Source organism: Centrocercus urophasianus, unplaced genomic scaffold (genome assembly GCF_019232065.1).
Source record: "Centrocercus urophasianus isolate 14NV4802_14NV808 unplaced genomic scaffold, USGS_Curo_1.0 seq_23, whole genome shotgun sequence".
In the NCBI taxonomy this organism is placed as follows: domain Eukaryota; kingdom Metazoa; phylum Chordata; class Aves; order Galliformes; family Phasianidae; genus Centrocercus; species Centrocercus urophasianus.
Window position 1 is genome coordinate 7,596,635 of NW_024884789.1, and position 24,330 is coordinate 7,620,964.

A 24,330-nucleotide genomic window follows, 5' to 3' on the forward strand; every position below is an offset into this window, starting at 1 on the left:
GAGACTGTTTTTCCACCATAGAAAATTTCCTTGGCTAGGTTTAGGCAAGCGTAAACATTTGCTTCTCTGGGATCTGTTACCAGCATTTTTCATCTAATCAGCATCCAGCAGGATAAGTGAAGTTCACATTAACTTTATGGGTTTTGGGTAGGGAAATGTATGTGCGTGCAGTGCAGAAGAAATTGGTCCCTTGCAGCGGAGTTTGATTTAATGTGGAGGGCATATCTGATGGAAGATTTCAGCTTGACCTTGGTTCTCAGTATCTTTAGAAGTGGATGATTTGTTTGTGAGCTGAGTTCTGGGTGTTGTATTTCAGCTTAAAAGATTGGATCCAACTAAGGAGAAAGATGTTTTGCTTTGATCTTGGTAGTCCTATTACAAAATATGTTTTTCTTTTCCTCCCCTTGTAGCTCTGGTACACAAGAACCTTTATTCTTCCCTAGTGTAAGCAGGTGAAAATTTCCTTTCAGTTCAAGGAAACAGTGACATTACATTGCAGCTGAAATGGGCCCAAGATAGACTAGGGAAGGGCTACTTGGCATGGAAAAACAAGACCCAAGTCCTTCAGCTAACATTACATCCAAATCCTTCCTGAGCAAAATGCCTAGAGTTCAGTTAATTCCTTTCTGGTTCCTTCCATTTACTTTTCTGCTCTTCTTCTGGACAAAATTTGCCCAGAAAGGGGAAAACCCATTCCTCTGGCAGTGTTCCTAGCTCCACAAAATCCTGGAGACACACTTTTCTGAAGATGTTTTAGTCTGGCAACTTGGGCTGACATTCCCACCTGACTTCCCATGGCTAGTTCATGGCTCTTTCTGCACCGTGCATCTTCCTCAGGTGGTGTCTGGGAGCTTCCTGTAGTGGGAAGTCTAAGAAATGCCTTGTGCTTTGGCTTCAGCATTGCCTTGCTCTGCCGAAAAAGGGCTATGGGACCAGCTTAAGGTCACAAGATTTACACAGGCAGGAACTATCAGGCCTCTTTGTCCTTCCCTTTTGATCCTGAAGCCTGTAAGGTTGGTATTGTCCTAACAAGACAAACATTTTATTTTTAATGACTGCTAAAACACTCATGTAATATAAAGTGAGGCTCTAGGGAAGAGCATCAGATAGAAGGAGATCGACAAGGAAACTGCAAGACCTGGCAGCACCATAGCTTCTGGGGATTTCTGTGAGTCACTCAGTTTCTGTCAGAAGGGCATTAAGGTCCTTGGTATCCCATCAACCTGATTTACAACTGCAGGAGAGACTGATAATAAAAGAAAAATGTAAGGAGAGGTCCATCCCACAGTTATCTCCATGTAGGTGGGTGAGATTTCCAAATGCATTGACCTGGAGACATCTCAACACCTATGTTGCTTGTGGAAAATGTGAATGAGATTCCGAAACCATTTCTGTTTTCTACATGCATAGTAAAAGAAGTGCTTTAGCTCCCAGTGGGCAGTTGAAGCTGTGTGCTTACTGCTTGCTTGCAGAGCAACTCAGGACAGATTGTGAAACTTTTCTTTTTTTGGGACAGGTCCTTTTTTAAAATAGGCTGAGTTTTTTGGCAGTAGATGCTATTTTCCTTTAGTAGCTTAAAAAGATGTTAGATGGTTGTAAGACTGCTGCTTAGCAAAATTAGTGTCATTTTTGAGTTAACAAAATTAATTCTTTGCTACTTTTAAACATTTTAGGTAATTCTTTTGATTTTTTTTTTTTCTTTTAATCAGTTCATTCCAGCCAATCACTACCTTGCCATGGTCAGTTGAAATAGAAGTTGTTCCACTTCTATTAGCTCTGCTTTTGCAGTGTATGCAATTACGGTGACCATGCACCTGTAAGTCATGTGTGTTCAGCTGGTAGTGGGTTTGGCAATGACAATTCTACAACTAAAGCAAACCAGAGATGCAGTAGATAGCAATGGTACTTTTCCATGCCCAGACAAAACTATACAATCCCAATGTGTGGTGTTTGAGGAGCATCACACAGACTGGGAAGAAGGAAATCTTGCAAACTATTTTTCAGCTAATGCCCTCCAGATTTGGATGGAGGTCCAGTTTTGATCTCCGATATACAGCAGTGGAAAATAAAGATAGTTTTGCTGATGTCAGCAAAGCTGCTGTTATTTCTAGGGCTAAAATTGGTCCTGACATGTATAATAGGAAGAAAAAATACTACTTCTTCATGAAATAATTTTGGAGTCTTCACTTAGAAGTTCATAGAGAAAAATTGTTCCCCAGAGGAATGATCCTTTTCTGAACAACTGAAGAACTAGAAGAGTAGATGTGTTTCAAGTTTCTCATTTTAAAGACATTTTACCCCAGTTTTACAACTGACAGCACAGCAGGACAAAAGCAGTGTCAAAGAAACCAAAACACCACCAAACTTTCTCTCAGCAATGAAGATTTTCTGTTCCACTGCTTTGCATTTTGCTTATCTTCTTGCTGGCTATCCAGTTGAATAGCAGATCCCCATGAATTTTAAAGGAACTTATCTTCTCAGTTTCACAGTCTACTTGGGAAAACTGCCATGTAAGCACAGGGAAATCTGACAAATCTTTTTAGCGTGAAATGTTAAGAAGCTAAAATGACACTATGTCCATTAAACCATTCAGACAAGTAGCACGATCCCATTTTATAATGTTTAACTAGCTCTGCTTCTCCTACTCCATTAGCTTGTAATTGCTCCTCCTCCTCTTCCTCGTTCTCCTGCCCAGAGGAGGGGATAAATGGGAAATGTGGGGTGCTACTTTCTGTGTACCTGTGAGTATAAGGAGGACTAAACCAACAAGACTGTGATTGGAGAGCTGTGCAGGAGGCATCTCAGCTATTGTTGCATTTAATTGGGTAGCAAGTGCACTGCAGATGCCACCTTAATGTTCTGTGTTTGTTGGATACAAATATTTGAAGGAAATAACATCACAACATCAGTTTACAGAGATAGGACAGAAATGGTTGTGTCTTATCCAGAAAGACACAAGTGAGATATTACTTTGCACTTTCAGTGTTCATTCCCACTGTTCTTTATCACAAAATGCTGTTCTGATTGAAAGTGATTAATACATTCATGAGATTTCAGGTCTGAAGGGACCTTTCTGACCACCTACCCTGACCCTAGAACTACCCCATCAGGCTGGGGACAAATGGGATCGAAATGTGGGTTATTGCACTGCACTTAATCGACTTCACAATTGTGGTTTTAATGTGAAGGGAAAATAGGTTTTCCTCCTTGGTTTCATAGATAAAAAAAGTCTTTTATCAGACTGTAAAAAAACCCCCCACAAATTACTCTTCCTCAATCCATGAAGAGTGAGCAAATGGGCTGCTGCTCAGATATTGTTTGGAGCAAACTGAACCATGGTTTCAGCCATCAAGAAAATCTAGTGTTTAATATGGTTCTGGGATCAACTTCAATCTCCAAGGATCTGTGTGGATTCCACTTCATCACTGAAGTGTCACAGGCAGGGTTGCACTGGAGTGAAAGGAGGAATGGACTGAATATCCAAGGAACATCCATTACCACTTCCACATTGTTTTTTTACACGAATCCCAATTTTTTTCACTCAAGCATTCAGCATGAAGATGCTTAGTACAGGGGTGGAGGATGGCTAAGCTGAAATGACCCATGTTTTGGAGGTGCTGTGGAGCATAAAACACAATGCCAGGAGCAGGTACAAGTGCAAAGGTTCTTCTGAACGTAACAATGGACCAAGGAACTGAATTAGCAACCAGAAAACTTGCAGCTTTAATTAAACACTTTCTTAAATTTCTTAAGACATTTCCTGTTTAAATTCAGTCACAAATGTATTTCTTCAGGTTAAATAACACTCATGCTGGACGCATCACCTCTGTTTTCTGTCAGATGAATTTTGCAGTGGCTAAGGCATTATGTTCCAAGGAGGAAGTAATGGGAATCTGTCACTCGTCATGCTGTGACATGCTGTGAATAGAAGACAAACCAAATGGCATGAGAATATTTGTTTCTTCATTGCGCTTTGCAGTCAGCAAAGCAATTCCTATTGTATTTTAAGGATGTCTTATCATTAGTATTACAATACACTTCTAATGGATCCTATATATAAACTAGTGGAAGACAATATGTTTTGCAGAGCTTTTAATCTGTGTAGACAAGAAAAGGAATAAGAAGCTGATATGGAGATAGGAGAGGTCAGGCTCGCAAAGTCTTGTGTTGAGAGGAGAATATCCTGACGGACCTTGTGTCACCCTCTCCTAGTTTTGCCTGCAGTATTAAAATCTGCTGGAAGACTGAAATTGAGTTTAAAAATAATTGTGCTGAATGTGCTCGTGTATTATTAGAAGACTTTCTTATTTTTGATGCAAATAGCATTATTCTACATTATAGAAGAGTAGAGGAAGAAGGATTACAGTTGTTCTCAGCTGTTGTCAGTGCACTTGGAACCTTTCAGGGAGTGTGACAAGCTGTGTACTACATCACACACAGTGCTGAAACCAATTTGTATGTCAAGCTGTGTGTCCTCCTTCTGTGCTAGTATTTCACACAGGGGGAAGCAGGTGAACATCATGCATTGAACCTTAAAGAGAATGTCTGCCACACGAATTGGCCTTCATTTGAATCAAAGAAGAACAGAAAAAGCGTAGGTGTTGAAAACAAAGGGCATCTGTTGGTCCCCAAACAGAAGAGCTCTAGTTGTAGCATGTACAATGTTGCATTTGGTCTGTATGACCACAGAATCGAGAAGTTGAATTTTAGCCCCCCAAATTTAAGCTTTTTCTGCTTCTTGAAGATGAAGGTGTGGATTCCATTTGGTAACTGGACCTGATTCAAACCAGGAGGAAGCTGCTTAAGACTTTTCTGTATTTTCAATGGAATAAGACTGTTTTTAAAGTGCAGTGATTCGAATTCATAAGAAACAGTCACTTTGTGATATTTCATTGATCAACCTTCTCCCTTGAGAATCTGAACAGTTAACATTTCCATGGTGTTGTACAATTCATATCTCACTTCACGGTGTCCCCTCAAACAGCTGCAGATGCTATTTCTGTTTTACCTTTTCATTTGAACTGGAAATGTTTCAGTCATTTTCCGACTGTTCTGCGCTCTTCGTTGGCAAAACCATTTACAGGCAACAGTGATCAAATGCACATGTTACAGCTGAGCCTGGCTATTTTAATGGATGTGTTTGTCATTTTCCTTTTACCCTCAGCTTTATATTCAGGCCAGGCGCCCTGAGAATCTGACCTTATCCATTGCCAGAGCAGCATACCACTCCCACCCCTTGCAGTTGCAAGGCGTGAACAGAGGAGCGCCGTACCAGCAATACCAGCCGGTCGTCATGCTGGAGCAGGCTTACATCATCCAGTGGGATGGCAGAGCGCCTGAGGATATCATCCTGTACCCAATCAACTTCAACAGGTACTGCCCTATGTTGTTAGAAAACGTTCTGTTTTAAAAGTTCTGGTGTTATGCGATTTTCCTGGGTTCTTTGCAACTGACCCTTCGAATGTTTTAGCAATTTGTGAGAGCACCGAATTGAGGTGTTAATGACTGGCACTTACCAATGTAAAGAATTGCCTCTGCTTTTTCGTTATTCCAACACTTTTGATGTACAGAGCTGTTTCTCTTTCCAGTAAGTTTTGAAACAGAATCCAAGTAAGTCCTGGCCTGCTGTCCCTGAAATCCCTCCAGAAGAGCCCTGGCTCTTGTTCGTTTGTTTGTACTAGTTGCACATAATTTATTTCCCATATATATAAAATGCAGAAGTCATCACAGAAGTCCATCAGAATGTGCACAGAGCATTGCATCTTCTGTAATCTAAATAGCACTGCAATCACTGTTTCTTTCTTGATAGCATTTTAAAACTTTAGGATTCAGTACAACAAAATTGTAGGCTGTGCTCTATTTATTTTCCATGTTTCTTCCATCTCATCTAGTGTTCCGTAAAAGCAAGGCACAGCCAATTTAGACCTGCCTTTTCCCCTTGCAATCTATTTCATTTTATATAATTTCTTTCATGGTTTCCAGTCGTGGTTCAGGACCAGCGTACCTCTCACTTTAGTGAAATTACTTGTGTTTTGCACTGGTATAACTTCTAGGAGAATCCTCTAATCCATTTGGTTTAACTGTGATGTATGTTGCCATGGCTGGGAAGAACTGCTGCAAGAGATGAGAACCACACCAAAAAATTCTCTGGCCATTGTCTTGGGCTCTGCAGTTTCCGTGGCTCCTCAGTTTACTGATAACAAGGCAGTACAGGAAAAGGGCCACATTATACATGACTGCAAGCAACCAAGCCACATGAAGGCTCATATTTGCAAAGTAGACATTAAATAATTGACATAGAAAAAGTCAGATGCACAGAGGACATGGAGAAACATGTACCATTGGTAAATGGGGAGGATTTCCAAGTCTGTCCCATATTATCCACCAAACCCTACACCTGTTGTCTGCTTCTTGAGCAGGGTGTCACTGCCATAGTTTTAGTTTAGGAAAGTTTTGGTAAAAGCTTGAAAAAATGTGAACATTGGAGCTCAAGAAATTTGGGGAAAACCCTATTTGTATTTCCAGTCATGAAGCCTCATTTCCAAAGCCTCACATCCAAAGACAATGTTCCCTCTTTGTATATCCCCACTTTTGGTAAGTGATGTGTAATGGGTCCTCTTTGGATTTAAAGATTAAATGGCTGTAGGATCATGACCAAGTCCCTGGACAATCACTGCTTGGACATTCCTGTCACAGAGGGATGACTAGAACTAAAACACTCTTTTCTGTGTTAATGTAACTTCATGCATTTTAAGGAAGTGCAAAACCCATTAGTCACTCATGGATAAGCTGGTTTGTAATTATTATCTGTCTTTAAATAATTAGCTATTTCCTTGCAATTAAGAGTTAAGCCTTCTGCATCAATATACAATGGTTACCCAATCACTATGCCAGTTAGTACATGCCAAAGCTTTGGCAAGTACTTGGTCTTCAATCACAAATTCAAATCTTAAGGCAGCACTGTGTGTTTGATAGAACTCAGCTTTAAGCTTAGCCCTTGTTCAAGCAGCAACTTACCTAACTTTTACTATTGATAACCACAATGTGTTTGTGGTTCTCTTTGTCTTGTGTGAAACCAATTAAGTTATTTGAACGGGGCAAAGGTTTGTAGACTTTTCTGATTCAGAAACAGCTGGCAAGGTGTGTGCTTTGAAAAACTAAAGGAGGGAAATATATCATAATAAGGAAAAAAATGTAATTTTACTTTCTAATTTTACTTAATTCCACTACGAGATACTGACTTAATAGATAGGAATTAGAAGAGAGCACTGACCATGGTGAAGGGATTAGAAAACAAGTGTTATGAGGGGTAACTCACTGGGTAGTAGGAGTAGTAACTGGGGCTATTTATTCCAGAACAGAGAAGGCTGAGGGAGAACATCACTGCTCCCTACAGCTTCCTGAAAAGAGGACAACTCCTGCAGTGAGGAGGTGTCAGGCTCTTTTTTCAGATGACATAAGATAGGATGCAAAGAAATGGCCTCAAGTTGCTCCAGGGGAGGTTTACATTGGATATCTGGAAGAATCCTCTTCATAGAGATGGTGGTTAGAGGTTGGAATAGGCTGCCCATGGAGGTGGTGGAGACACTACCTCCCTGAGGCTTAGTGGTGGATGTGGTTATGTTAGTTTGATGGTTAGTGATCTTACAGTTCTTTTCCAACCTAAATGTTGAGATGATTCTATGATTTAAAGCATCTTGCAAAGAAATAGTTGAGAATGAAATCATGTCACTACTGTGTGTCTTAAGGGTAATGGAACAGCAATGGTGAAATGTCCATACTTCATGCAACAACATAGGCAGAAGTCATTCCCATGGAAGCAAGTGAAGTAAAAAACAAGGTTTAGGAGCTTGAAGGAAATCAAATGCTTACTTAAGCAGTTCCGAGTATGACATTTGTTAAAAAGTGTTTCTAATCATTTTTTGAAAGGAAGAAATCTCAAATTGTGAAGCAGAGTAATCAGAGGCAGAAAATCCAGAAAAAGAGGGAAATTTTTTGCCTGTTTCAAATGGCTCTTTGCTGACTGTTCTTTTGCATTCTAAAATACTGAATAATCTGCCAAAAATGAGCTCTTAACATAGTTATATCCGTGGAAAACATATGTGATGCAAAAGAAAATATGTTTGAGGAATTTTACTAGTGAAACTTTGCAATCATTAATTTCAGACATAGCTTTACCAAACAACCTAACTATTTTTAGACTTGTCATTGTAAAATGATGGATAGGTACATCCAGGATGCTGCCTTCACAGCTGGATAGCCCTCATGCTTCTGGAAGGACTTTCTGTGCAGGCTGAAGGAAGGTCAGAGGGGAAATAAGGAATTTGACAGGAAGATGTGTACCAGGATTTGGACCTCTTTGGAGGTCAGGCATGCGGCTGATGTTGGATATTTGTGCCATTAACATTTTCAGTGTTTCTGAAGTGCTGTAAAAAGAGCTGATGAAAGCAATTCCAGTTTAAATGTTTACTAAAAGACTGGAACACCAAGATTCCTGGTGTGGGCAGGAGGTAGGGATGCACTCACAAGGTTGAGCTGAAAGTGGCAGTGCTGCTTTCTGCACCTGTGTGTCCAACCTGGGGAGTCCAGGAACTGCTCAACTATTTGCTCAGTGAAGGAGGACAACTTCTTTCTGCAGTGGCACGTGTTGGGTTGCTGCAGTACATGTGTCTTCTGTGCACGGATTCAAGACATGTTTAGAGTACTTGTAGATTTTCAAGCACAAAGTGTGAGAGCTTCATGAACAGTGGCCTCAAACTTCTCCTTCATGAGTTTCATCTTCTTTCAGGAGCAATACCCACCTCCTCAGAGCTGCTTTTGTGTTTTCTCTGTTCTTGTGCTTCATAGAAAGATGGGAACCAGCTGTTGAGTTGAGGGCTGTGCTCAAAACTGCTGTCTATTTCTAGAAGCACAAAGGCCCGCAGAGAGCATCAGGATTGTTAAGAGAGGAGGGTGAGGCTGGTATGGCAGGAGGAGCGCCTGGAGAACATTATTTGCTTGCAAGTAAGTGCCTCCTTTCAGGTGCTGGAAAACAGTAAGAGGACTGGCTCTTCATAGGGTAGGAAAAGTCACAAACAAAGTCCTCCATTTAATGACACAGGCTTTGTGTGTGTGTGCAAATTCTCCAATCAAAGAAGAGGCTAAAGCAAATACTATTATCAAAGGCACATTGCTGTTCGATAAATCAGCCAGGCTTATTTGTGTTATCAGCTAATCTAAAGATAAGAATTAAATCTCTCCAAAGCCCATATGTGCAGTATAGTGTAATGAGTTGTGTTGTTTAAGCAGGATGAAAAGTATAGGCAATTAAATTAAACATTCCTTGTTTTTTATGAGCACAGGCAAATATCTCTATACTTGGTCTGCTAAGACTCAGAAGGAAGAGTTTTTCCTTATTAGGGCTCTCTGCTGTGATTTGACATTTCAGGAAGATGTGAGCAGGTACAAAGGAGGTATCACTTTTTTATAGGTGAACTGCAACAGTGCTGCAAGCAGGGTTAGGGTTAGTACAGGGCTGCCCAGCTGCCCTAGCCAATGCTGGCCCCAGGGAAAAGTTCAAGGAGCTTTCCCCATGTCGCCTTTACCAGCACCCTCTCAGTGTCCCCTGGAGAGATACAATGAGTCTTGTAACACTCACATTTTGTGCCTTGTTGCAGGACTTGGATCCTTATGAGAGCTTTTCCTAAGATTTATTTGGCAGCAAAGAGCCAAGTCTCTTGTCAAGAGCAAATGAAAGAGCAGATGTCCATGTGTGTGCTTGGGCACATGTCCAGCCTTTCCCTTGCTGTGGTATTTGTGCAGGGATGACACAGGTGCATGGTGATATCCCTGTGTTTGCTAGGCTGACATTCTGCACTATGGCTTGTTATCGTGTTCACAAGCAAATAATCTAATTATCCAAAAATTCAAGAGGCTGGAATGAGCTTGTGTCTAAATTTTGGATTAAAAAGCGTGGGGACCTGGGGCTCTGCGTGATGTGTGGTTTCCAAGATGCTGTCATCCATTCAAAGGTGGAGGTTTCACTGCAGGCAGACAACTTACACAGCCCATGTCTGCACTGAAACTCCAGGGGACTGGTTATATTTGTCTTTTTTCAGGGCTGTGTAGATGGGTGTTTTCCCTATGGTTTCTTATTCATTGCCAGTCTGATTCATACTTTCAGCTACTTGTCATTTTTGTGATTAAATTCTTTAGCGATGATAGAGTTTTTTAGGAAAACAAAGATAATGAGACAAGGCTAGAACATACTTGCTTCAGATTTGCCCAGTTCATGGATATTTCCTAAACTGTTCCTTTTTCAGATTAGTTCCAAATGTGCTTTTCCTTGTGATTTGCAGATTGACAAGTGGATAGGAAGATGAAATTAGTATTTCAAAGTGCGGCTAAAAATTTAAGGCTGTGACTACTTGTTACTTGTACGTAACATGAGTGCCGACCTCAATCTCCCAGATCCAGATGTATTATAAGTAACACCAGCACTATTTCCAATAATAATAAGTAAAGTGCTGCTTGGGTTTCAGAGCTTGTTCCTGATAACATCTGTAATTCAGAGTTAATCATCCACACAACGCAGAAATCAGTTGAATTCCCTTCTGTCGGTTTCAATCGCTTAAATTACCCACAGGCCAACAAGTGGGTGAAAGCCTTTAGACATTTAAGGAAAAAACAACTAGAAAGAGGCTGAAACATTTGCCAGAACACTGGGTTGCAGATTGAACCATTTCAGTATGGCCAGGCCAAAATGGGTGCTGGCATTGCCACGTGTGAGTGATCCTAAAGCCCTGTCTTTGCCTCCTGTCAGCAGCCCTTGCTGTTTTCTGTTCTCTGTGTTTTTTTCTTGGACAGTATTAACAAGGAGAGCTGACAGTTTCAGTGAATGGACAAGAGCAGTCTAGCACTAACAAGTCCTCAGATGGCTGCAGCAAGCCAGGCTGCTGGTCCATGGGTATTTCCCAGTCCATTTTTCCCACCCATGATGCTGGTTTAGGAGGTGGTGTCCTGTATACGGATTTTGTGTCGAGGAGATTCAACTGGGTGCTGGGCAGGCTGTTGTGAGATTGAGAGGAAAAATATCAGTATCATGACTGAGATAAAGGAACACAGATCTTCTATTATTTGTTCTTGAGAAGGGTTGGAGACTGAGTGGTGGCTTTGCTGGTTTTGCCTTCTGAAGTTCAAAATTCATCCTGTGAGAGGCAAACATGCAGAAGCAGCCTGTGAGAATTTTTGCTTGGCTCCCATATTATGAACAGGAAAATTTTGAACTCCCATTTTTCTCAGCGCATGTAGAGCTGACCAAAATGTCAGAGGGTTTGTTTTAAATAGGAGTAATAACAGTTGTGGGAGGCTGAATCACTGGATGGAAGTCTCTTGTTTTTTCATGCCTGAGGAAAAAATAAGTAATTTTCAGTTGTACTCTATTGCATGCCCTCATTGGCTTACACCAGATTGTCATCAGTGAGATCAGGATTTGGACTGTGCACGTCCATGGTCATCAGTTACGTGACACACCATGCCAATAGACATGGTGGAGCCGTTCTTCAGAATAACTGAGGGGTTCCCTGAGCCAAAATACAGCCAGCAATGATGTACAGCATAACCTCCAACACCAGCACTAGATCCTACCCATATGCTCAGTATTGATACTTCATCTGACACAGTCACAGGACATGGTCACCAGTGAACAAGTGTTCGTTTGTCCTCTCCCAGGCAGTGAGTGTTGCAGACATGTGCTCTTTCAATGTTTACTGCAGCCAAATCTCATCTCAAACTTGTGTGACTCACATTCCACCACTCTCAGAAGTCTCCCCTCCTTTGCCTGTTCAATCTTGTTTCCCTGAGTGGGAGTTTGGGATTTAATTATGGGGGCTGTTCTGAGGTTGTAACAGAGGTATGTATGTGCGTACATGGAGATCTGTATTGACCATGCGTCCAAGAACAGGAAACCTCTTGCCTGCTGTTTTCCCTCATCCTTTTTTGCTTTCACTTATCCCAAAAACCTGCCCAATGCCAGAGCACACAGATACTTTTTAGCACTTTGCCCCATGTTTCGAAAGAGCCAGAACTGCAAAACGGCATAATTCAGGTGAAAAGAAAATGGCTTCTCGGGTCAGTTCTACCCAGCCATTTCCAAAAGGAAGTAAACAGGATAGACACATTCGTAAACTCACATGAAATGTGCTGTGGGGATCATTGAAGGACAGTAACAGAGGGGCAGAAGTGCTGTGTTTCATAGATCTTGGTGTAAGCTCGGAAACCTTCCAAGTAGCATCTGAAACTGTTAGAACTTGCTAATGATGCTGTGCTATTGCATATTTAGCTTTCCCCTTTTAAAGGTCTTTTGTGTGGGGTTGGTTTTTTGGTTTTTTGTTTTGTTTTGTTTTGTGAAAACAACAGGAAAACACTGACTTGATTAAAAACAGGAATGAAAAAAAAAAATACTGTTCCTTGCTTTTAAAATGAACTGAACTTTATCACTAAAAAATTATGAACATGCTTACATAGTTTTGTGATGAAAGCATCCTAAATATCTCAAGTTAGTTTCCTACACATGTCTATCTGCCTTTCATTTATACCAATAGCTAATTTCAAAGTCAGACCCTCCATCTGAGTGTATTTTTGTTTTTCTTGCAAGATTCACATAAGAATGTAAGTAGAAGAAAAGTCCAATGCATTGCTACATCAGACAGCATTTTCTGTATCAGTAGTATGACTTCTGTCCCTCAAATTTTAAATGACTTCTTTCTGCTGATCTTTGTGCATGTGATGGGAAATGTCCTTTCCCAAACAGGCATTTCTTCTTGCTAGTGCAGAGCGTGTCCTCAGGACACCTGCAAGGATCCCAGCTGATAAGAAGGCAACCCCTGCAGCAGAACAAGGGCTTCTGCCCTACAGGATATTACTAGCTCAAATGTTTCTGATTCTGCCTGCCAATCTTCACCTCAAAGTAGCAGTGAGAAAATACGACAGAATGGAGAGTTTGAAGCAGAGAAATAAAGGAGGAGTCATAATTCATTGACCACCCTGAAAGAAAGACAGGCTTCCTGCACTGGAGACCCAGCCAGGAGGTCTTTGTGGCCAGTGCTGTGGCTGAGGGAGGCACATGCACATTTGCTTTCCTTTGAGTGCAATGTCCAAGACATCTCATGCCTGACTGCCTCTTCTAGCCTGAGGTTGCATTTCTCATTCACTTTTGGCAATGGAGAAAAAGACATTTCACCCATGTCCTGAGGGCGTCCCACAGCAATACTCTGTGCTTTGCTTTTGTTGTGCACAGCTGTACAACCAGGCATTTGGGAGAGTTTACAGCAGCTTCTGTACAAGCTGAAGAGCCAAAACCAAAGTAAAGAACTAAATAGGAAGCTGTTAAAATACCACGAAATTAAATTGAAAATAAACACCTTATTCTTTCCAACATTTACTTAAAGGATAACTTTAAATACCTTCCCTTCTCACATCTCTTCCCAAGACCTTTGTTGTGGGAATGTATTTATTTCCTTCTCTTCTTTCACAAACTCCCAGGTAGGTGCCTTCCATTTGATCTTCTCAATCGTGATACAGTTTATTTCAGAGTTTGGTTCAGCCTGCTCACGTGCAAAACAGGCTCTCATTGCACTCAGATTCCCAAGTACCCCAGTGACTCAAGACAGTCACAGCTGTGGTTTTTTCATCATTTTCTTTCCTTTTTTTCACCAACTCCAATTTCCTTCCCTGGTGCCTTTTCTGTTCCCTGGGGAGGTGGCAGTCAGCACAACATGGCACCAAGGCTGGTTCCCAACATCTGAAGGAGATGACAAGGCCATTTTTTTTGGTAGTGTCTTCAGGGGATGAAATGTGCTAATGCAATGCAAATTACCCTTATGAAACAGCCAAATGTCTTGGGACTCCATCCCAGAAATATCCCACTAACATGGCTCTGGTGCATTTCTTTCATTTCCTCTAGTCAAAGGCCAAATCATCTGAAAATATATCCATTTTCTAGCTGTCCTATGTTATGACACAGCTGGAGTTGGTTAAAATCTAGATGGCATAAGCTGATGGGTCTTTGTGTATGGCTTTGATTTATTATTCTAGAACAGCCTGTCCCTTCTTCAGTACTGTAGTTTTGTTCTGCTCTAACGAGAAAGCCAGAAAATGTCTGAAGCAGCTTTGCTATTATATAGTCCACATCTAATGCAAAGTAAAAGTCTAGGCATGCAGGCACCCAGATTTTGTTGTTTGCACTCCTCAGTGCTTTACAGACCAGGATGAGTGGCAGATCTTCTTAGCAGAGAAACTTTGCCTTCCTCAGCTTCACAGGGCCCTGAAAGGCAGCTGGTGATGGTGGTAACTGTCTGCCTTCAGGCCAAATTAGTATTTTCACATTTTAACCAGGAAGCCAGGTAATTACATTTACAGCCTTGGTGGTTTTGGAAATAGAAGGAAAGCAAACCACAGTAATTGGTCAGGTACCTGCATGCGGTGCACTGAGCCACTTCAGAGGCTGGAGAGGAAAAAAAATAATTACACAAATAGTCTTGTTATTCAGTTTTTCTTTTCAAGTGTAAACATCTTGTGACATTCTGCTTTTCCCAGTACTAGTGCACCCTGCAGTCAGGAAGGGTCTTTGGTTTTGGGAAAGACTGTAGCCATCAGCATCTGAACTGTGCTGTGACTGCATCTTTCTCCAAGCAGAAAGAAAAAAATGGAGTTTTGAGGCAGATTTTCTCTCCGTGAGGTGACAACGAAGGTCACAGCATAAAGAAAGCCATAGGGACAATTAGTTGCAAATATGCATGCTAACACTGTGGTGGTCAAGTGTTAAAAGACCATTTAACTTTACCTGTAGTTGTTTTAAACTGACACTGAAGAAAGAGCAGGGGAGAGGGAGATTTTAATGGAAAGCCTGATTATAAACTTTGCCCTAAAGTGGAGGAAGCAGATCTCTTCAGGCTGTGGCTCTGGTTCAAGTCAGAGATTACTTTCTGATTCCTAGACCAGTGCCCCTGGTGAAATGCTCAGTGCTGGTTCCCTCTCCTGCAGCAGCTCCAGATGAACTAAACTGAGCCCTGGCAGCCTCTGGAGTTGTGAGCAGGTATGTGACTGATTGTTCCTTGGTCCTATGAGCAAGGAAGTGAAACTCTCTTCTTTTATGCCATCCTGGCACCTGACTCAAAGTCCTTTGAGGTCAACTTGGGTCTCTGGATCAGACCTTTGTATAAACAGACGTTGTTTCCAGACAAAGGGGAAAAAAAAACCTGATTTTCTCTGGCACAGAGGATTTGGGTGTATTTTTTTCTGGTTAAAGGAGGAAGAAAACCTCAAAATACATTTATTTGTTTTCCCCTGAAGATTGTGCTCTTGGCTGGAGAGCATCTCTCCCGCGTTCAAGCCCTTAAGCAAATTTTCTCTCTTTCCTCCTTTTTATGACAGAGGAGACTGGCTGCACGTTGCCCTCTGCTATCCCAGGAACACCATCTTCCACGTGGTGAAAGATATCTACCAGCGACGGACAGGGATGGTGCACAGCATAAAGCATTACCTCATGGCTCCTTCCCGTGACAGTGTTCTCAATGGGACCGGCGAGCAGCTCTTCTACTTTGACAGAGCGTTGGGGTGAGCCCATGAGAGACCTCCAGTGAACAGGCAGCAAACCTCTGGGGTTCTTCTCATTCCGGTCCTGCTTCTTCCTTTCCCTGTCTCATAGTTAAAGTTCAGACTCATCCATCTTGCATGGTCCTTTCATTGATTTCAGGTCAAAGCAGAGGTATGGGACGGTATAACCTAGATTAGGCCTACTTCAGTCAAGCACCAAGCAGCAAGATAGATTGGGAAATTTCAACTTCTTCATACTCCCATGAGGAAAGGTTGACCATAGTGCATCTCTTATTTTGAAGGCAAGAAGAGAGTCCCAGAGGTCATGCACTGTCTTTAGAGGAATCCAGAACACCTTTACTTAAGTAAATATCTTACAAAACCATGTTTCCCTATTTGCTAAAACAGTTGGGAAGGAAAAAATTGCACAGTGGTGGTCTAACCATGATGTTTCACCTGACTAAGCAGCTACTTTAGAAATCAACCCACAAATGCCAAACTTGAAAATAAGATGTGATGTATTTATTGTTTCAACCATAACACATGAGCAATCAAATCCCAGAATGTTTTCCCTGCTAACCAGGTTTCTTGGTGATAGCCAGGTCTCTTTTATGATAGGAATTGTGAAATAACAGTTTTGTAGTCAATCCCCCTTTTCTTTTTTTTTCTTTTTTCTTCTTTTTTTTTTTCTTTCTTTCTTTTTTTTTTTTTTTTTTGAGAGGAGGGGTTAACTGCTGCCCAAATTTTTTTTTTTTTTTTAAAAAAAAAAAAAAAAAAAGGTTGTTTACTACTGAAAAGCAGGGGAAAATTGTTACATGTGTGGGTCTGTAGAGGCAGAACCATTGTCTGCCAGCAACCGTCTGGACCTGGTACGTGCATATTGATGGACATAACCCAGCTTAGTTCTGGCAGTATCAGCCTTTTCATTCTGTTTAATTCAGCAGTGCTATTTTTAGCCTCTCAGAGTACAAAAGTTAGGGGACTGGCTTTTTTCTTTTCCTGTTGTTGTTTTGTAGACTTTATTTCATAATGAGTGGGATGTTTCCCCTTCTTTTTTTAACCCCACATGCTGGATCCTTGGAGAGGAACCAAGCTTACTCATTCTTTCTTCCAGACAAATAGAAACAAATATTTAGTTTTTAAAGAAATAGAAAAAAAGCAAAAACAAAACAAGAAAACCTTTACAGCTCATGCATCTTTTTGATCCTGAAGCTTAGCTGAGCTGTTTATGTAATTTCCTCTGCCTGAATTGCAGAATGGACGCAATTGAAAACACACTTGAACAGCTAGGAAAAAATGAACTCCAAGGGCCAGAAGATCTGGCTGCCTTAGAAGTTTTGTCATGCATGCCTAGGGCTAAGCTGTGCCTGTAGGCCAGGGCCATGAGATGCAGGAGCCAAAGGGGACGATGCCAGTATTTCTAAGCAAGCCTGTTTCCTTCTGCACAAAACAGCATGAGCATCTAGCAGGATGCAGCTGCGCCTGGTGCTGGAGGTGATGCATACTCCACAGTGCTTGCCCAATGAAGGAAGTTGGCTTGGGTGTACGGGCTGAGAGTGCTGCAGGTCTCATCATGCTGGGTTGAGAGGGAGGCTCTACTTGTGTCCTTGCAGACCTGTTTTGAATGTACAAGTTGCAGGTGTTCTGTATTACACCACTCTAAGGGTTCTTCAGCGGTGTTGCAAAATGGGAGGGATGATAGAATTTAGCATGTAAAGACCCTCCCTCTATTCAGCTTTTCCCTTAAACACTTCATGACTCTGATCATTATGTTTGCTCTCATTTGTAGGTACCTATTTGTCCACCTGCAGGCCCACGAAGCTCGGCAAGGGCACAGTTACTGCTCCCAGCAAGGCTGTGAACGTATCAAAATCATGGCGCAGATGTACCCGGGGGGGTCCTGGAGCTGTGCCCCCAACCCCTTTTTGCAGAGGCCAGCTGCCCCGCAGCGCCCTGTGTCCCAGCACCAGGCAGTGCCATGCAGGGCTTGTGGGGCCCCACAGGTAAGAGCGCCCCTCCTACAGCACCTGAGGTCATGCAGCACGTATGCGTCAGTAGGGAACAGCCGCTTGTGAATCTGGCCAGCACTGTGTAACGTGTGGAGGGAAGGATTTTGCACTAAATTTCTGCAGTTTTCTGTACCAAGCTTCAAAGATAACCTCAAAGAAATCACCCAACTGGAAGCAGGTGAATGCACAGTCACAGCATCTTTCTTCCCACCCCCTTTTTTTTTTTCTTTTTCTTTCAAACAAGCATAAAAGAACACTTCAGAGAGCTCAGACTGGATTAGCTTTGAATTCCAAAGTGCAGTATTGCTGTTGAATTTCAGTCTGGGAAGTAATTCTGGTTAATAAGAATGATGGGAAAATCAGACCTAGGTTCTCTTTTCATTTACAATTCTGTAAATCCTGTAGTATTATTTCAGGCTCATACAAATCCGCACCTCGGTTATAATCAGGCAGGATATATGAAACTTATATTCAACTTCTTATTCAGAGGCAGAGTGACCATCAGAGGTCCCTACCAACCTCCACTGCCACAATTCTTTGGTAAATGTTGTCTTAACAGCAAGCACTTGTGAATCAGGGTCATAGTTTGAAAAACTATGTTCTTCAAGCTTTCCAACTGTGAGCATTGGTGCTTGGTGTCATTCTGCTGATGAAAACCAGTTAGCCTACCAGTTTTTTGAGGCTCTGTCTCCATGTAATTGCAGCTTGCTATCACCAGCACGCCCTCAGTCAAGTATGTAAGAATCCAGATCCAGTCCCTCAGCAAGGCAGACATACAGAACCACTTGACATCTGCATTCATTAAGGTATGTGCTTTGCTACATTTGAAATGGTGATTAAACAGGGAGAAACTTTATCTCCAAGGTAAGTTATTGCAAAACCTTGCTGAACTTAGGCAGAAGGAAATGGGAAGTTCCCCTGGAAGACAGGAGTGCATTGTTCTCCTTTACAATTAGCTCCATTCTAATCACTGGGAGTTCGTATTCTATTCAGATGAGGATTTGAGCCCTAAAGGGGAAAAAAGGCTTTTTATCACCTCAGAAGAAGAATTAACACCACCACTCTAATATAGAGGATGTGCGGAGAAAAGCACATCAGAAAGCAGTGCTTACAAAGGATGAAGGGAAAAAAACAAGCTTGTTTTTCTGACTTTCTCTGGCACTGCTCTAAAGATAAAAATAACTGTATTTCACGTCTGAAGGAGTTGGAGCTGTCAGGTTATCCCTGCACATGCCTTACACCTCTGCTTGGATGGAGAAGTGTGACTGAAATCACATCAGCAAGGATGCTGCCCAGGTTCACATGCCGCGGAGTTATATTAAGTGCTGACAAATGCCTCTTCCTCGCTCTGCCTGACCCCCTGTTACATCTCTGAGAGCCTTTGTCTTGCCAAAAGCAGAGATTGTGGCACATCCTGGGAGCTGTAACCTGCAGAAGGAGCCCCTGCTGCAGGAAGCGAGGGGAGTAGGAGGCACGTGTGCTGAACTCCCTCGAGGCCCAGGGATGGCACTAGCAAAAATGAGTTTGTTTTTGAGATCTTGCTATATTGACATTCCCAGGGGAGCAAAAAAAAAAAATGTCCACGTGTAGCTTCTGTCCCACCACTGCTGTCTTAGCACTTCTCTCCTGCTCTTTGGTCAAATCTGCCATGCCAAGTGACAGTCATTTCACCCACATGAGAAGAATCTGTGTTAAGGCTGAACTAAGCATTTTACTCCCAGTATTTTTGGCTTCCCAAATGTATTTTTTTAACACACAAAATATGTCCATGACCTCATTTTTCATGTTTTGGTACCCCAATGGGCTTCCCAGGGCTACTCAGAACGAATGGCTTTTCCTCCTCCTTCCCTGATGGTCTATCAGTGATACCACTTCATCTGCACTAATTACATATGGAAAACTACAGGCTGTAAACAGCAGATATTTTCCTCGCTTGTAATGCCCTTTTTATGGAAAAATAGGAGCATAGCCTGAACCTCCACATCACTCACTGCCTGCCTCCATAAAACTTACTTCTGTGTTTTGTTGCAGATAAATGACACGACGCTCCTGTTTAGTAGCCCTGGGGTGTTCTTCGTGGTGCTAGATGCATGTTCAGGAGCAGTTGTGAGTAGGCGGCACTTTGACACAGTTGCTGGGGAAAATGTGACCGATTCAATAACTGATTATGTTCAAACATTAATAAAAGAGAGGTAAGCAAAGTGCTGAAAGCCCAGCTTGTGTAGAAGCCTGTGGCTGATAGACAAAGAAAGAAAAATGAGCTACTTTCATATCTGAACCTGTGCTCTGAAGGAATCTGGCAAAGACTGAATACGTACAAATCCTGAACATCACTCAGATAATAAGAGAAGGACTGTCTCTCTCTCAGGATTGCACAGATTAGAGCAGAAAGAGACAGATTTTCTAGAAAATTGTCAATTCCTTCTAAATGAACAATCCATTTTTCCAATATGGAGTAGATAAGGTCCTTGCAATGACATTTGCAGTCCTGTGTACACATCCCAAGGTCCAGCAGTTTCCTGGCAGTTGATGATTCAGTTTTCCATTTCTGAAATGGGTTGGTTTCTGTTTACCCTTAATGATTGTTTTTACCTCTTCTGACAGATGAAAATCATAGGTGTGCCAGATTTTCCAGTAGGACTTTGCTTTGGACGAGCCGATGAACAGACCTGCGTGCCTGTTACCTTCAGTGTGTCCTGGCAGTGGTCTGGATCATCTCTGTTTGTGTCTGTTCCACATTCCTTGTGGTTTTATGTGTCGCCACATAAACATGGAACAACAGAGATTTATAGATAAATTCTTGGCTGCTGGCAGAAGCAGGTCAAATAACCAGAAAACAGACTTTCAGTCCAAAGACATTTCTGAGCAGCTCATGACCAAAGATTAGAAGATTGCAGAGTTATTCCATCTTTACTTCTGCACACAAGTATGTACATGTATAAAACGTGCACAAAGTGACAAATATGCACGTGATGACTGTACATTTGTATTGATTTCCTTGCATGCTTTCGCAAGCTGGACATTCAGCTAAATGCAACCAGTTGTGCCTGTAATTCATTGCAGGTACAATTCACTGAGGACTTGAAAGCACATCTGTGAGAATTGCAGCCAGGCAAGCGCTTGACTTTAAAGCAGCTTTTCAGTGCATAGATGGCTAAAGAGTCTCAGAACTGTAAGCTTACATGTGACTGAAATCACAGGGATTTAAGTATGTTCTTAAAATTAAGCAATCAAGTCCTTTTCTTAATTGGTCTCGTAGATTCTTAACAAGGGTAATATTTTGCAGTCGTGCAGTAATTACTGTCCTTCTTTTCAGATCACTTGTTCTTGTGTGCTCTAGAGATATTGGAGACAAGGTGTGGAGCTCTGAAATGTCTGTTTTTACAAGGTTAGGTTCGGCAAAGCCTATTGTCTTCCACAGAGAAGGTAAATATTTTTTATTTTCTTGGATGAAAGAAAGGTGAAGCACCAGACTTGGGAAGTTTCTACTTACAGTTTTACCTTGAATTGCTGTAAAAAATCCATCAGTATCATTGGTCCAGAAAATTCAAGTCATTTTGGATCACAGATTTTTATACCCTTAGAGCATTCATTTAGAAATAGTTTCACTGTATTTGCAAAGAAATGAGAAAGAAAATAGGAAAATCATTGCAGATGACACTGGCCAGATCCTGATTGATGCTCTATTCCATTCCAAAGACTGTTCTCTTCACAGTAAGACGTTTGTAGGCACCTCCTCACTGCGGTGCCTTTAAGCAGCACTCGTTTCTGGCAGAACAGCTTTCAGCCTGAATTCTGTTTCTGATGGATTTGAGGGAACTGCTTGTGGAAGCTCAGTGTGCACATAGCTGCCAGCTACATACTGCCTTCATTGTGCTGGGTTTCCTATTAGAAAACGGGGCTGTTGAAGTCCAGGTTTGGACAAATGACTCAAGCAATGAGGAAATTAGGAAAATAACTAGCTAGCTTGAGTCAGATTCCACCTGCAACCTCTTAAGCAGAAATCAGATGCAGAATTGGTTGTATTTTCAGCTCCTTTTTTTGTTGTTGTTGTTGCTTTTGCTTTATTGAAATTTACTTTCAAAGCTTATTGCTGTGACTGTTCCAGGAAGAGAACAGCATACTCTTTACAGCAGAGACAGTACTTCACTTTGGTGCCTGTTTGATTCCTGAGAAGCTGTTTTATCTTTCATCCTTTCAAAGCAAAAAATTTGAGGTTTTCTTTTTTTTTTTTTTTGCTATTTCTTTGTCCTGGAACTTCATTGCTTCATTCCTTCATCAAAGCCCTGAATACTTTTGAAAGGAATGTCTTGATTAAAAAGGACTCTTTTTTGTTTACTTTGTCAAACTTAGTTCCCTGGCACACCTGCACTGCTCGCTTGGATGCAGCCATTCCAGGTCATTTTTGGGAGCTCGGGTCCTCTGCCTCTGCAGCACACAAAGGAGTACACAGGGCCACCACAAGTCCCCATCAAGGGCCGTTTCCTTGCTCTGCTGCTTCACTTGAGAAGTCAGGGTCATTGTGCTGATGGCTGACAGTGGGATTAAGCCGTGTTGGCTGATGCCGCGTTGCCCCTGTTTTACTTTTCTTAAGGGCAAGGGTGATCACCTGCACGCCTGCCCTAAGTTCCAGTCTGGGTAATTATGTTCAGATTCATGAGCTTTCTCCTGCTGATTCAGGTATGTGCACTATTCTACCTCACAGCTCCAAAAGCGACTGCATGCAGGGCTGTGTTCAGCCGCTGCTGTGGTCCGCTCTGGGGGGCTGTGGTTCAGGGCAGGCTGGAGTATTTCTCCCAAATACGTATTGCTGCTGCCAGGGATAATGCACAAAGCAATCCTCTTGACCCCAGTGGGATCAGGATTTAGGGTCTTGTTGCCTGGTTCTGCAAAACCTTATTTAAATTAGAAGTGTTTACGGGAATAGTCTTGATCCAACCATCTGCAAATAGCCTTGGGAGTCTTTGCAATGAAAAGCATAATATAAACACAAGACATTATTATTAAAATCAAAGAACACATAATGCCTTTGTACTTTGGGACAGCAGAGGACAAGAGCAGAGCTGACATGGGGAACAGTTTATGCATAACAGGAAGAAAGTGATGTAAACTAATAAAAGAAGGATTCAAAATGCCTAACCATTTTCATGTAGTCAAATATGAAAAAGTAGCAATGGTTAAAAAATAAAGAGTAGAACATCCCTCTAACTCACATCTGGGATCCCATCTTAGCTTATTGAAATACCAGCAGATCTGTGACGCAGTGAGGTTACAGCTTTGGAAGCCCTATTCCCTCTTTCATCATTCTTTTTGCTTTTTCAGTGTTCCATTATTTTAATCCAAGGGGGAAAAAAAAAAGACTAAGAAGTTCCAATGATGTTCATGCTGTATTGCTAATAAGTGAACGGATCCACCCAGGGGGTTACACTCACTGTGTCTGTTTTACAGGGAGTTTTGCTATGCTCGGCTATAAAGGACAAGCCAAGCCCTCCTGGATTAAAGTCCTAAATCACACTCGTTATCAGAAAACTGCTTCTCTACAGCATTATGTTCCCTTGAAGACGAAAGAGTATCAATGTTCAGATAATGCCTTTTCTCAGAACCACTCAGAGCACAACTCTGCAGGGGCTGCAGCACCCTGCAATTAGCATCGTTGGTGTAACCACAGCCAGGCAAGTCCAGCAGCTGTCACCAAATTGCTCTTGTCTTTATGGGATTGTATCAAACCGATGTTGTTCACTTGTATATTTTATAATTAATAAATGTATTCTCATCTTACTCGCTATGGTAGAGTTTTATTTTCCAAACAGTGCCCTACAGGGCGGATAGGAAAAGCCTGTGGACTGCACTTCCCAAGGAGGAGAAGTGTTTGAGCAATGTCTATGATTTGGTGTCAAACGGTAAGTTCTAAAGGCAAAACCCTGTTCTTCAGTGTCATAGGCAATGAAAATGAAACTTGGCATGGAAACTTTAGCAGCATCTAGCAGTGAAACAGATCTTCTATGGCATTTTAGGTGAGCTCGCAGACATCTGCTTGCATCAGTGGGTAAGCATGTGATCATCTTACAATAATATCTGCTAATCAACCTGAATATATATGGTGACAACAAGGAATTACAAATGTCTGTCTGTAGCTAATGACTGGTGAAATGCTATTTGCCCAGTTGATGCGAACATTTAATTAAACATGTGCTGTGCAGGGTAAAATCTTGCATTCCTCTTTCAATGACTGTATTGACTTTCTGCTCCCATGGAGTGTTGAACTGCTGGTATTAGCAGCTAAGATTCTTTGCTTTTTGAAATGAAAGGCAAAGAAAGAGCTATGTATGCAAACAGAGACAAACCGATGACTCACTGACTACAATTTAAGTACAAAAGTAGGATGAAATGATGGGATTCTCATTTTGCTTTGAAAGCAATGTTACCTGGTGACAGCAAGGAAGGAGAGGGCAAGTTCAGACTACCATGTCTTTGCCACGGAATTCTTTACAGGAGCTGCACAAGTTTACAAAACGTTCAAAACTGGAAAAAAAAAAAAAAAGTTGAAATTCTGACATGTAAATAAGGTAATTATGATGTTCCTTTGTTACTGTTTACTTGCTTCCTGTTAAGCCCACATCTAAAATCTTGGATTTTCTTTTTATGTTCAGAAATCACAAGCCAATCAATGACGTTGTTGGTCTTAAAATGTGATAATTCTCTATTTTCTTATACAGCAGAGTAAAAGAAAATGCATAGGTAGGGCTTG

General features: G+C 41.7%; 2 protein-coding genes across 7 annotated transcripts in view; both read left to right on the forward strand.

Annotated features, from left to right (window-relative positions):
* The window catches only part of LOC122163204 (cell surface hyaluronidase-like), a 48,103-nt gene extending 24,743 nt beyond the window's left edge, over positions 1–23,360 (forward strand). For 3 of the 5 annotated variants that reach the window (XM_042824267.1, XM_042824268.1, XM_042824266.1), the window contains 7 exons: positions 5,165–5,373; positions 15,412–15,594; positions 17,363–17,576; positions 18,287–18,388; positions 19,614–19,774; positions 20,899–21,008; positions 23,031–23,360. In XM_042824267.1, the coding sequence (XP_042680201.1) occupies positions 5,165–5,373; positions 15,412–15,594; positions 17,363–17,576; positions 18,287–18,388; positions 19,614–19,774; positions 20,899–21,008; positions 23,031–23,230 (1,179 nt within the window). In that variant the 3' untranslated portion in view covers positions 23,231–23,360. Of the gene's footprint in view, positions 1–5,164; positions 5,374–15,411; positions 15,595–17,362; positions 17,577–18,286; positions 18,389–19,613; positions 19,775–20,898; positions 22,263–23,030 lie in introns of those variants that run through there. The other 2 variants (XR_006169851.1, XM_042824269.1) reach the window with 2 other exon arrangements.
* Positions 1–24,330, forward strand: part of LOC122163203 (cell migration inducing hyaluronidase 1) — a 104,397-nt gene that overhangs the window by 21,345 nt on the left and 58,722 nt on the right. The gene's annotated exons all lie outside the window — the stretch shown is intronic.